This window comes from Peromyscus californicus, unplaced genomic scaffold (genome assembly GCF_007827085.1).
Source record: "Peromyscus californicus insignis strain IS unplaced genomic scaffold, ASM782708v3 Scaffold_21__1_contigs__length_65335640, whole genome shotgun sequence".
NCBI lineage: Eukaryota > Metazoa > Chordata > Mammalia > Rodentia > Cricetidae > Peromyscus > Peromyscus californicus.
Window position 1 is genome coordinate 1,565,060 of NW_026294514.1, and position 13,450 is coordinate 1,578,509.

At 36.8% G+C, this 13,450-nt stretch overlaps 1 protein-coding gene across 1 annotated transcript in view; it reads right to left on the reverse strand.

The window, feature by feature from the left end:
• The window catches only part of Col5a2 (collagen type V alpha 2 chain), a gene marked incomplete at its 5' end in the record, with an annotated part of 135,517 nt that overhangs the window by 19,359 nt on the left and 102,708 nt on the right, over positions 1-13,450 (reverse strand). The window contains 18 exons of the mRNA XM_052750593.1: positions 39-92; positions 596-649; positions 756-863; positions 1,251-1,304; positions 2,025-2,078; positions 2,234-2,287; positions 3,688-3,741; positions 4,023-4,130; positions 5,460-5,558; positions 6,065-6,109; positions 7,935-7,988; positions 9,273-9,326; positions 10,239-10,292; positions 10,387-10,440; positions 10,549-10,647; positions 11,350-11,403; positions 11,881-11,979; positions 12,482-12,535. Of these exons, the coding sequence (XP_052606553.1) occupies positions 39-92; positions 596-649; positions 756-863; positions 1,251-1,304; positions 2,025-2,078; positions 2,234-2,287; positions 3,688-3,741; positions 4,023-4,130; positions 5,460-5,558; positions 6,065-6,109; positions 7,935-7,988; positions 9,273-9,326; positions 10,239-10,292; positions 10,387-10,440; positions 10,549-10,647; positions 11,350-11,403; positions 11,881-11,979; positions 12,482-12,535 (1,206 nt within the window). The remainder of the gene's footprint in view (positions 1-38; positions 93-595; positions 650-755; positions 864-1,250; positions 1,305-2,024; positions 2,079-2,233; positions 2,288-3,687; positions 3,742-4,022; positions 4,131-5,459; positions 5,559-6,064; positions 6,110-7,934; positions 7,989-9,272; positions 9,327-10,238; positions 10,293-10,386; positions 10,441-10,548; positions 10,648-11,349; positions 11,404-11,880; positions 11,980-12,481; positions 12,536-13,450) is intronic.

Sequence of the window (13,450 nt, forward strand, 5' to 3'; positions counted from 1 at the left end):
AAATTTGCGACCAATGATTTAAATCAAAGTTGACTTACAGCAGGGCCTGGAGGCCCAACTCTGCCCGCAGAACCAGGAAATCCTGTGGCACCCTGAGGACAAAATACCACACAATCAGTCCAGATAAGAAGTTATCTCTTTATTTTCCTGAAGCCTACATTCCACACAGAAGACTCCAGGCCTGTTGATTTCCTTATTTAGGACCATGTAGCTTTTTACTCTTCTCATTCCTCAAATGTCTTAGAGAATCTGGATTAACTGATAGAGTTAAACAGTTTTTCTGTTTTGACTTTTATTTATTTTAAAGATATAAAAGTAGAGCTAAAACCACACAGGCTCTTTTGTGTAATCAACTACATATTTTGATACTTAATACTTCTGCTCCACATGAAGCAACTGGGTTTTCACTATTAACAAAACTGATTTTCACCTAGATCTGCAGCTTAAGCTAAGCACCCTTTGCTCTATAATACAGCTGATACATAGGATAACATGTTATTACATCCTAAGATGACAGTTAACATTTATATAACCAGGACACATTCAATATTTGCAACTGGCTGTGCACAATTCCCAGAATAACAAAGAGACTCACAGGTGGACCCTGGGTTCCCCGACCGCCTTTCAGTCCAGGAACACCATGAGGACCCTAAGTGGAAAAAACAGAAGACCACAACAGTAAGCCACATGCAGGCACTGTACATTGTAAATATCGGGCCCTGGTATCAAATTTTCCATTTCAGTTTTTAACTCACATGAGGGCCAGGTGATCCTGCTAGCCCTTGGGGTCCAGGAGAACCAGCATCTCCCTTCTGCCCAGGTTCTCCAGGCTCACCCTTGACTCCAGGCTGTCCGTCAGGACCCTAAATGCAATTTTTCAAATCAGTAATTATTTTTAAGATTTATAAATAAATTATTTCATAGTTGATTATTAACATGCAATTTAGTCTTATAGAATGTTTCTGTATAATTAGTCTAAGTCTGGTATAAAAAAAAACCTCAATAACTTCTTTAAAACTTTCTAGAAAAAAATCTCACACTATTTTCATCATAGAAAATAATTACATAAACCAAAATATTATAAGCACCAACTTTTGTTCCACCTATGAAAAATATGTTGAATAACACTTAAAATATTTTAAAATTTAAAGATTTTAATATCCTTCAAAACATATGAAAATAACACATAAACTCATTTCTCTACTAAGAAGAGTATTTGTTTGTAAGTTAGAAACATTTACAAATTTTACCTGGGGTCCAGCAAAACCAACAGCTCCAGTTGGACCATTTTCACCACGAGAACCCTAAAAGGAGACAAACAGTACTGTAGCTTTCACAAATAATATACATTTTATGTAGCTAACTGAATATAGAGAAGTCAACTACATTGCTTGAGGAAGATCCTTAAGTGAAATAATAAATTGGAGGTCATTGAACAAAATTCTCAAGATCAAAGAAATTTCTTAATTACTTAGAAAAAAACTATTTGCCTAGATTTAATACATTGTGCAACTGATAATTTTTTAAGTTTAATGAAAATAAAATTTGAAAAACAGGGAGATATAAATAACATAACACAATAAGCACAAAAGTTACATTAAAGATTATACAGTGATTAATGATGATAGGAGATAGATGATAGATAGATAGATAGATGATAAATAGATAAATAGGTAGATAGATGATAGATAGATATAGATAGATAGATGATAGATATAGATAGATAGATGATAAATAGATAGATGATAAATAGATAGATGATAGATAGATGATAAATAAATAGGTAGATAGATGATAGATAGATAGATAGATAGATAGATAGATAGATAGATAGATAGATAGAGATAGACAGATAGATGATAGATAGACAGATGATAGGTAGATAGATGATAGATAAATAGGTAGATAGATAGATAGATAGATAGATAGATAGATAGATAGATAGATAGATGACAGGTCAACAAGAGGAAAATTCTTTTAGGGTAAAACCTCACACTAAAGAACATCAAAAGATTTTCACTTACAGGATTGCCACGAGATCCAGGAGGGCCAACTAAACCTCGAGGACCAGATTCACCCTAGAAAGTAGATTTTAGATAGCTAAGTATCCTAGGCACCATGTATAGGTAGACAAAACTCTGAGATAATCTATCTCAACCACAGTGGTAAGAAACAGCAACACTTTAGGTAGGCCTTCTTATTTTGGAGTGCACAGTGACATCTTTCAACTTACCTTTTCTCCAGTAGGGCCTGCAGGACCTGGTGGTCCCAAGGGACCTGGAAGACCCTGGAAATTAATAGAACATAGGTACACTGAGGGAAAATATGTACAGAAATTTCCATGTTTAAGTAAATAAGCAAACAAGCCAGCTATTATTTTTGTAGCATGAACTACAAGTCATACAAGTCATTATCGACCATAGATGACATCACCTCTACATTCTCAAGACTTTCGCCATGTTGTCCATATACTAGCAACTAGATTTTCTTTATAAAATGTTTTTACTTCTTTCATGTAAGTCTGTTCAGTATATGAAACTGTCTTAAAATTAGATCTAAATTAGAAGCTTTCTTTGACAATGTTTATTTGATTTTTATAACCTGTTACATTTTGCTAGTATCTATTTTGAAATTTAGGTATAGATTGAAAATTGGCTTTTCTTTTATAATATTTTCTTAAATGTTAATGTCATAACAAAATATAATTCTTTTATGAAAAATGCAATTATACTACTAAATATGTCTTCAGTGTCTAAGATGAAAGAGTCATTCACAATTAAGGTTCATTGCTGTTGACGTAGTTCTCTACATGGGGAGTGTAGGACAGCCACCACCTGGGGCAGGACCTGGAGCTTCAGGACACATAATCACAATATTTAAATGGCTGGATTGTTGGGGTGCTCTGTTAATTTTCTGTTTCTTCTTCATAGGTACCTCAATAATTTTTGTTGTTAAAGTTATATATGCATTGTTGAAAGAATGTAAGGAATCAAATTTACTTATTAATTGTATATTCTTGAGAAAAAAAATATTCTGTTTTCTTCAGATCTATAAGAGAAAAACATATTCTTCTCATAATTTTCCTAGAACACCTCCTGAAACCTGAGTAAAAACAAGCTCATTGCTTATATGCATAGAAAATAAAAGTGCCCTGTTCATATAGGGGAGGATGTTATTAACACAGAGCAAACATGTTATTGTTTTCTTACAGCAAATGCCTCTCCCCTAAAACAATACATTGCATTTACTACAAATAACACAATCATTCTATTTGCCCTGATCGTTCACACATAGTTTTATAAGCATGGTAGATATAGAGATAGCTTTGTGTGTTCTAGCTCATTCTTTCAGATAGAACTTTCTTTCTTTCTTTCTTTCTTTCTTTCTTTCTTTCTTTCTTTCTTTCTTTCTTCCTTTCCTCCCTCCCTCCTTCTATCTCTTCCTTCCCTCTTCATCCCTCTCCCTCCCTCCCTTTTCCCCCTTTCTTTCTTCTATTATTGAATTGCTGTAATGCAGGATAAATAAGTACCCACTGTCAGTCTACATCACATCTCAAATGACATCATTATTGCAGTCTTGATTATAAGTCAGCATGAGTAACTTTACTGTTAAAATGTAAAGCAAGTTTGTAGGATAATGAACAATAAGTTGGTCTGTAGCCCACGCGAGAAGACAGCCTTCCCTTACCCTTGCTCCATCATTTCCAGCTGTTCCTTCAGCACCTTTTTCTCCTATACCACCCTGGGAAAACACAAACAATAAAATATCAGCTGTGCATTTAATTGTGCTTCCTATACTCCAGATGACGTTCCATGAGGGCAAGCATCTATTTGTCTCCTTCACAGTTCTACCCCCTACAGGCTACAATAGTACCTGACTTTGCATCTTCTCAATAAATGATTAGAAGGAAAAATGGCTTATAACTCAGGCTGAGAAAAATAAAAGTCTGCTCAAGAAATCACTATCATAGAAAGTCTAGAGACATGCAATGGAAAAATTAATTAATAAGAAACAGAACTTACTCTGTCACCCTTGGGGCCAGGTGTTCCTGCAATTCCTCTTTCTCCGGGCATACCTTGAAGACCTGGTGGCCCTGTGTCCCCAACTGTCCCAGTTGGACCTGGATTGCCCTAAAGTGAATAAATGATGAGATAATATTAGTATATTATTATTAAAACCTGTAAAGTTGCTGCTTTAGTCAGTTTAAATAATCAAATGTCAGCAATTAGGGAAGAATTTGTATTAATGCTCAGATTTGCACTTAGGAAATTTGTGTCTTAGTGGGGTTTCTTGAAAACAACATAGATTTACATTCTGAGTTTTGGCTTTTCTTTTTTGTTCACTTCAACCCCACTATCATATTATTCTTTTTTCTAACTTACCTCTTTGTTAATATACTTTTAATTTTTATTTGACATTAGTATATAAATTATTGGTTTCATTTTGGAATTTTGGACATAATTTGTTTCGATGATCCTACTCATGCCTTCCCAACCCTCTTAGCATCTCTTGTACTATACGACTTCTGGTGGCTTCTTTTCTACTTTCATGTCACATATGTGACATGCTGCCCTTCCCAAAGTCGACAGCACTTTCCCCCTCTCATGGCCCTCACCCTAGTTTCATGACCCACACCCATCCTGTCTTTATAGATAACTAAACACTAATTCCAATAAAAAGAAAAAAATAAATGTTCTTTCAAATAAAATTAATTGAATTGACCTTGCTTTCCCCTTTGTTGACCATGACAGACACATTAATAAAGAAAGAAGATACTGTATTTAGGGAAAAGGGGCATTTCTCTATTTCCTTGGAAAACTTGTGAGATTAAGCTTGTTCCCAGATAATTGCACAATCAAATCGAGATTGACTTCACTCCGTCATCCTGGACCTTGATGATGTTAAAGGCCTCTCAGTCATATGACCATGTGAAATTCCACTTCGGTTCCACACATGAAAGTGGGCTACACTGCTGTCTACCGACCTAAGACAGCGCATGAATGTGCACAGGCACATTCTCTGCACTATATTCAAAGCTGTATCTTTTCAAACAGGTAGTAACTGTAATCACGGAGCCAAGATGAAGAGCACGGCACATGGTTTGACACACCCACTAATAAACTGTGATGCTCCATTTCTTGTCTCTTTCACTCACAGATGCTACCAACAAGCGACTTTCTATTTCTCATCTCTGCTAATTCATAAAGGTTACCAACAAAACACAAGGGCATCGGGGACACGTGCATGTACGACAGAGCATCCTGAGCCTGGGCTCCTCATTCCTACCACAGAAAGTTCACTCTCTAGGTGCCAGAAAAAAAGCCCAAAATGCAGCCACTAAAGATTTGTTGAGGAAATAATTCAATCAAGTTATCCTAGAAAATCAAGAGAAAATGCATTCCAGAGGAAGCTGGTAAGTTCCAAAGCTTTTGGAAAGCCCAAGTCAGAACAGCACTCACCTTTGGACCGTCAGGGCCATGTCCTCCAGCCATGCCTTTCTCCCCAGGCAGCCCGGTTATTCCTGGCTCTCCTCTTTCTCCAGGGTTCCCTCTTTCTCCCTAGTATAACACCAGAATGTCAAATAACCTCAATATTAATCTAAAATGAGTTTTAAAAGTTCTTACAAAATGTATTCGACTGGAGAATTTTTTTTTCTTTGTCTTTTACTTTTTTTCTTTATTTTCAGTTTCTCAAGCCAGGGTTTCTCTATGTACCCACCAGGGCTGTCCTGGAACTCATTCTGTAGACCAGGCTGGCCTCGAACTCACAGAGATCCACCTGCCTCCTGAGAGCTAGAATTAAAGGCGTGTGCCACCACCACCCGGCTGGAGAAACTTTTTAATGGAGCCCCTATAATGGCTCAGGTTTTCTAATTTAGTTCCAAGAAATGAACAGAACTAAAGATACTCTTACGTTTACAGGACAGGTATCCCATAAATTTTTCAGACAATAGAATAATTTAATACTTAAAATAAAACACCCTTTAAGATAAAAGACTTCATTTTGCTCTGTAGCCAACAGAAAACAAAATGCCTTCCCAACCCACACAACAGAAAATACCTACCCGAGGTCCTAAAGGGCCAACTGCTCCAGGCTCTCCAGGAACACCCTAGACAATTTGAAAAAGTAGAAGAAAAACATGCATCTAGTTCTTGTATTATTGGAATTATTTCCAGATCAAACATCACATTTTCTGCAGTGTGCCATTAAAGTAAATATTAAAGAATGAAAAATATGTATACTTTTACAATTGAGGGAATATCATATTTTTCTGAAAAGATTTACCTTAACACAAATGTCTGAGCTTTTTGGCAATGAGAATGTGCAGAATATTCTCTCACAAAGATGGCATATTAGATTTCTCAGAGATAACAGAGCATAGTTATAGTGTCTTTTTAAAACAGAGTATTAGAAAGTGTTTAATAGTAAGAAAGAAACATACAAAAGCACATAAGAGCTGGTCATTTCAACTAACTCAATTTCAATTACATTGAATCTAATATATATATAAACTCCACTAAGAATTGTGGGATCAAAATAGCAGTAATGCTATTTCTTCTTCCTTTAATAAGCTTGGGGAACCCCATGGAAGAGGGGGAGGAAGGATTATAGGAGCCAGAGAGGTTGAGGACACCAGGAGAACACAACCCATATAATCAGCTAAACAGTGCTCATAGGAGCTCACGGAGACTGAAGTGGCAATCATGGAGCCTGTGTGGGTCTGTGCTAAGCCCTTGTGGTTGTCTAGCTTGGGGATTTTGTGGGACTCTTAACAGTGGGACCAGGAGTGTCTCTGACTCTTTTGTCTGCTCTTGGGACCCTTTTCCTCCTACTGGGTTGCCTCATTCAGTCGTGATATGAGGGTCCAGTCTTATTGTAACTTGTCCTGCCTTGTTCAGTTGATATCCCGGGAGGCCTGCTCTTTTCTGAAGGGAAAGAGAGGAGGAGTGGATGGGAAGAGGGGAGGTGGTGAGGAGGAACTGGGGGGAGTGGAGAGGGGAAAAACTGGGGTCTAGGTGTATTGTATGAGAGAAGAATTATTTTTTTAAAAAAGACAACTTTATCAAGTCCTTCTCCAGATTTCTGTTTGGAAATTTATTGTTCTCACTATGGTATCATAGTCCTGAAACCCAAGTCTGGCTGCAGCACTTCCTACTTAAAAGCCTTTTGCCAGATTCCCTCTACTCTAAGAATGAACAAATGAAGCTCAATTTAGGACTCCCTTCAATCTAGTCCCTGGTCCACACCTCCAGCCTCATCTCCACTACTTCATGCTGTGCTTCACACTTCTGACACTGCATTTTTACGGTACCTTAAATTGTTCAGCAAGCATTTGAACTTGTTATTCCAACTTCCTGAAATATTTTTCCAACTTTTATCCTTCAGATTTTATGTACATTATTACTTTTGGAAAGTCTTACTATATCATGAAGTCTACACATATAGTGCCTCTCCTGCTGTATGTAGCATTTGGGTCATGCTATTATTATGCTGTTTTCCTATATTCTCTTTCTTCCATTATTTGGAAATATAGAGCAACACAGTCACCAACCAACTGTCCAGCTGAGAAGGTTGAGTGCTGAATAGAGCCAAGCACATAGAGTGTTCAGCAGATGTTTATTGAACAGTAATGGTAATAAACAAATTAATCCATCAAAGATAAAAGAGCAAATCTGTGCCATTAAGGTGTTTATATCAATTCCCGACAGTGAGTCTTCTAGTTATATTGTATGCATAAGACACACAGAAGTGTGTGAGTTGGATTGAAAGTGGAGGAGTTGTGTGACTTTGGGGAAATCACATGACATCTGAGTTCCTTCATCTGTAAATGGTCGTAATTGAATTGTTGAACAGAAAAAAATCCTAGAGCTTCACCAATCAAAGATAATATTATCATTATAATATACTTTTGATGCTATTATTTAAAAACTTACTTGATCACCTGACTTTCCACCTTCCCCAGGAGGTCCTGGAGGCCCAGGAAGCCCCTAAAACAAAAGTGATAATTAAAACTACTGATTCACTGAAAGTTTATCAGCTACAAAAACCAAATAGATTACATTTTATACTTCATTCAACTTCCATGCAAAAGACATTTCATGGACATATTAAGCAAAAGTTATGAAAAATATTGTCCAAATGCAATAGGAAGCCACCTATTAGAAGGCATGGGGATTGTCAATTTATAAGGCTGGATTCTTATTTATCCGTACCACTTAAAAATTATGATAAGAGGCCGGGCGGTGGTGGCACACGCCTTTAATCCCAGCACTCGGGAGGCAGAGCCAGGCGGATCTCTGTGAGTTCGAGGCCAGCCTGGTCTCCAAAGCGAGTTCCAGGAAAGGCGCAAAGCTACACAGAGAAACCCTGTCTCGAAAAACCAAAAAAAAAAAAAAATTATGATAAGAGCCGGGTGGCGGTGGCTCAAGCCTTTAATCCCAGTACTTGGGAGGCAGAGCCAAGCAGATCTTTGTGAGTTCGAGGCCTGCCTGGTCTACAGAGCGAGATCCAGGACAGGCACCAAAACTACACAGAGAAACTGTCTCAAAAAACCAAAAACCAAAAACAAAACAAAAAAAAAAAAAACAACAAATAAAAATTAAGATAAGAATATAATACAAGGCTCTTCATGTTTCTTTTGTCTCTAGCATGTTTGAACCTGCTAGAATATTATTGGAAGAAGGTCTGATGTTTCCACAAACTGAATTTTTCATGCCCTTAAATAATGTATACTATACAGAAGCATTCTGTGAACAAGTCTTAGTGAGTATACCAATAAAACCAGATAAGCTCAAGTTTCATGAGCCTGTTGAGATGTTGGGAACATCCTATTATCATTAATTTCTTACCAGCTATGTGTTTAATCATTTTTTTTTCAGAGGAAGGTCATTCCCCATTTTTGAACAACAATGTTTGGCTACACACAACTATCTTAAAAGATGTCTGCTTTGAAAATTAAAGGACTTTGCCTCATTTAAATGTTCTATCTATCATGTGCATGCATACATGTATACATATGTATTCATATATATATATATATATATATATATATATATATATATATATATATATATGCCTCTATATTTTAGCCTGGTCTGGAACTTAATAGGTAGCACAGGTTGGCTGTGTACTCAAAGCAATCACTCTAACTCAGTCTCCCAGCTGGTAGGAATGCAGATGTGAGCTTTCACAATTGGCTACTTTCTGTGTTAAAAAATATATATTTCTATAAACAATTCATAGAATAAATGAAAGCCTAAATTAGTGCATACCTGAAAACCAGTAGGGCCTGGAGGTCCCTGCTCTCCTCTGTCCCCAGCAAGGCCCTAAGTAAAAGAGAAAAAAACCCACATGAATCCCACCAGACATTTATGTCTGTTTCTCGTTTACATGAGCCAGTGTTATTGATCTCTTTGTATTTCTTTCAACCATCTGATCTACATATTAGCCAGATAATACACTAGTAGTAAGAATCATCAAATTCCATTATTTGAAGTCCTTGAAAGTGAGAAAATTTCATTTAAAAAGCCAGTGAAGAAATTATAGCATGGTTTTTGTTTTGGTTTTGGTTTGGTTTTAATTCAAACATAAAAGGCCTAGAGCCAACCATAGATGGAATATAGGAAACCCATTATTTCCTACATCTACTTTAAAGGGCTGTATTTCTATTGAAGTTTATGTCTATCCATTGTAATTTCAAATAGGATGATTAAAGAAAGCAATGCCATCATTTCAGAGGCTACTTAAGCTGACTCCACGAAAACAAAATATGTCAAAACATCTTTGATAAACAATTAAAAAGTCTCAAGATAAAAACATAGCATGGAAAAATGAACATTTCCTTTTACCTTTTCAAAACCAGCCAACTTAAATAATTTTTATAAGATACATTATCAGAATGTAAGTATAATTCTGCATTTATACATCTTAAATGAATACATTATAAATATCTTCAAAAACTATTCTTGTCAACCGATATATTCTTCAAGTATGGTGTACAGAGGGTAACCACCTCTGTCACTAGATGCCATTTTACAGTTTAAAATGAGATCAGTCTTTTCACCCAAGAAGGAGAGAGCAATACACCAATAAAATGAAAAGAGAACAGAAAGGAATAAAATGAAAAGACATAACCAGTCCCTTATTTCCTCATTCTCTTCCCTGAAACTCATTCATGAGCAATCTTGGAGAAACACTGAGAAATACAATGTACAATGCCATCGAAGAAAGTCACATACCGGAGGCCCCACGGGGCCTGAAGGACCAACTTCTCCGTCTTTGCCAGGAGCCCCCTAGGGTCACATGGACATGACATTTTAGGTGAGGCCATCAGAATTTGGATGGTTTTATATCTTCTTTGTTCAATATCAGAAAATGGATGCCTACCCTTTGCCCAGGAACACCAGCATTCCCTGCTTCTCCTGGTTTTCCAAGGTCTCCCTAAAAAAATACATGGACACTATTCTAAATTCATGCAGTTCAAGAAATATACCTTGATCTCCAACCACAGATTCCAATGATCTGTTAAACATTGTTCACTGTACTCACACTGCTACCTTTGGGGCCTGGAAGGCCCATGCTTCCAGGCTGCCCTCTGATGCCGACCGAGCCTGGAGGACCTGACCGGCCATCTTCCCCAGGAGCGCCCTGCAGGGTTGACAGCAGGCAGGTAAGTTGAGTTCTAAGCACAGCCGTGTAGCCCATTGTCACCTGAGTTGGTTAACCTTAAAAGTCATCTTAACTAAGCATTGATTTTCTTATGCTTACGAATAAGAAAGAGTGAATGAGAAAAGCTGAATAGTTGTTTTTGTTTGGTTGGTTGGTTGGTTTGGTTTGGTTTGATTTGGTTTGTAAGCCCCTGAGGTACTTTGAGCATTTAGAGCAGAAATTCTAATCTTGCTCCATTCATAAGCCTCATTGTCACCATCTCCTGGCCCTCTCATGTTAAGGGCAGGTCTTCTCTTCTTTCATTTATTCTGTTTTGTGGTCTTGAATATTTAAAATTCCCATTTCACACTAAAGCAAAGACTCAGGATACATAAGCGGACAGCATATTTATTTCTAAAACATGTGAAAGTGGAATGCCATCAGAGAACGAGAATAATGTTAAACAAATTTTAACAATATTAAAATACATTATGTCAACTTCTTCACTGAGTAAATTTCAATTATCTAATTGAGAAAATTCAACTCACATTTTGCTCCATTTGAAAATTCATAGATACTAAGAAATTGTTGCTAGGGGCACTTAAAAAATGTAATCATGAACATCATTCACAGGATAAATAAATATAACTTACACATCTAGTGGGAAATGTTAAAAGCGATGGAATTGTTTAAACTACTTACCAAAGGCCCAAGTTTTCCTTCGGGACCTTGAACCCCAGGGTTTCCTGTGAGACCCTGACAATGAAAATCAACTGTTAATTTGTTGCTGAACAGCAGTGGATGTAAAGACTTTAAGTAGAGAAACAATACTTTATTGTAAACAACTAAACAGAGGGGCAATTTCACAGTTCAAGTAAAATTTTAAATGACATTTTGTTAAATTGAAACAACAACTTTCTTTACCAAAGTTCAAACAGGTTATTTTTTAGCATAAAAATGAGAAGTTGTAAAAATTTAAAAATAGATACCCTTCCCACAAAGAGCAGTGGAGCTGTTTGTATACATTCCTTTAAAAGGCTCTTTTAGAAATTACTGTACTTTATGTACACGTCAAAAATAGCACACCAGTGTTTCTAAAACAATGCATATATTCAAAACATTTAAAATGATGCTCTATGTTGTAAAACAAGCTAAATATAAAAATAGGAAATGAAACACCAATGAATTCAGAAGTGCTTGGATGCTGACAACATATAACTACACAGCTCTTACCCGAGCACCTGGCAGCCCAGGTTCACCGGGACGTCCTGGGTCTCCTTGGCCTCCTTTAGGCCCCGAAGAGCCTACAGGACCACGCTCTCCCTGAGCACCCTATTCCAAAGAAGACAGGACAGAATTGAAACAAAGTAAGAAGATGTTAAGTTCTTATCTTCCAAATACACATTAATATGCGGCCATTTTGTCAAAGATTTGACAAAGATGTATTTGAAAACAATGTCATTGAATGTTTAGTTCTAACTTGTATCCTCTGTGAAAATGGTCTTTTTCACCATTAAATAAAGAAAAATGAAATCACAGCCTCACTTCAACAAGGAATGTTGGAGCTTAAATTTCATCTAAAGGTTACATCATCCATACTAAGGTTCTACAACCTTTTGTTCTCAGAAGTGACCTTGGAAAGTCTGGAAGCCAGGCCTCATATTATTCAAACAACCATCTATTTCCCAGGACCTCCTAATGCTAAAAAGAAAAAGAAATAGGACAGGTTTGGGGTTTCGCCCAATACCTGCTTCTCTGTCCCGTATGGGTATGGACTCCTGTGGGCCAGGGACACATCCCCATCCTGAAAATGTCAGCCTTGCTGTGATCTTACCTTTGGTCCAGGTAAACCATCAGATCCTGGAAAACCACGATTGCCAGGAGCACCCTACAATGAACCAAAATGCAGTTCTGAGATGCTGTCGTTCAATAGGCTTTGTTTTCAGTATTACAAAGTTTTCAGAGCTCTGATCAAGCTAACACAGCAAAAGAGATATATATATATATATATATATATATATATATATATATATATATAAAAGATATTTATATATATAAAGAAAATAATCTTACTAGAAAAAAATTAATTGAAAATTTGATGACTATGAGTATTGAACCAAATCTTCAAGAAGAAATCTTGAAGAAATAATTAACTGTAAAATAAACACAGAAAAAAAACTAATGTGTAGACTCAAGAAGCAAAATCACTGTCTATAGTGATCAAAATGCCAGCATTAGCATGTTTCATATTATTTTGTAGAGGAAGAAGACCTTAGATTTCACTAAAACTGTTTGCAAATGTAAGATGATTATAGTTCCTTCAGGTCTGTTTTCTTATACCCCACTGACACCCACCTTTTCTACTCTTAAAACCACTAAGTCCTTTCTTGCCTCCTCTGCTAGGAATGGGAATGCTCTGTCTCCCATGCTCCATCGCAGGCTTCTCTTCCAGCCTCAGTCAAACTGCTACCTTCTCAAACAACCCTATCTCCCACTCACCTAACCTAGCACCTATCACTGTTATACACCCAAAGTTACTCTCCACTATCACCAATTATTCAATACGGTATAGGGCACATATTAAAATGTGCTTTATTTAACTGTTGACTTATTGTTTACCACCCAGTAAAGTAAACCTGTTCACCACAACCCACATGAGGATTAGAACCCCAGGCTGCTTGGTGGCTGATGTATCCTGAGCACTTAAAGCCCCAAGTGGCTTACACTAATCAGTCAGCCAACATTTGATGAGCAGATGAGTGAAGTTTAAATAGGCACTTGTCTCTTTTTACACAGAGATAAA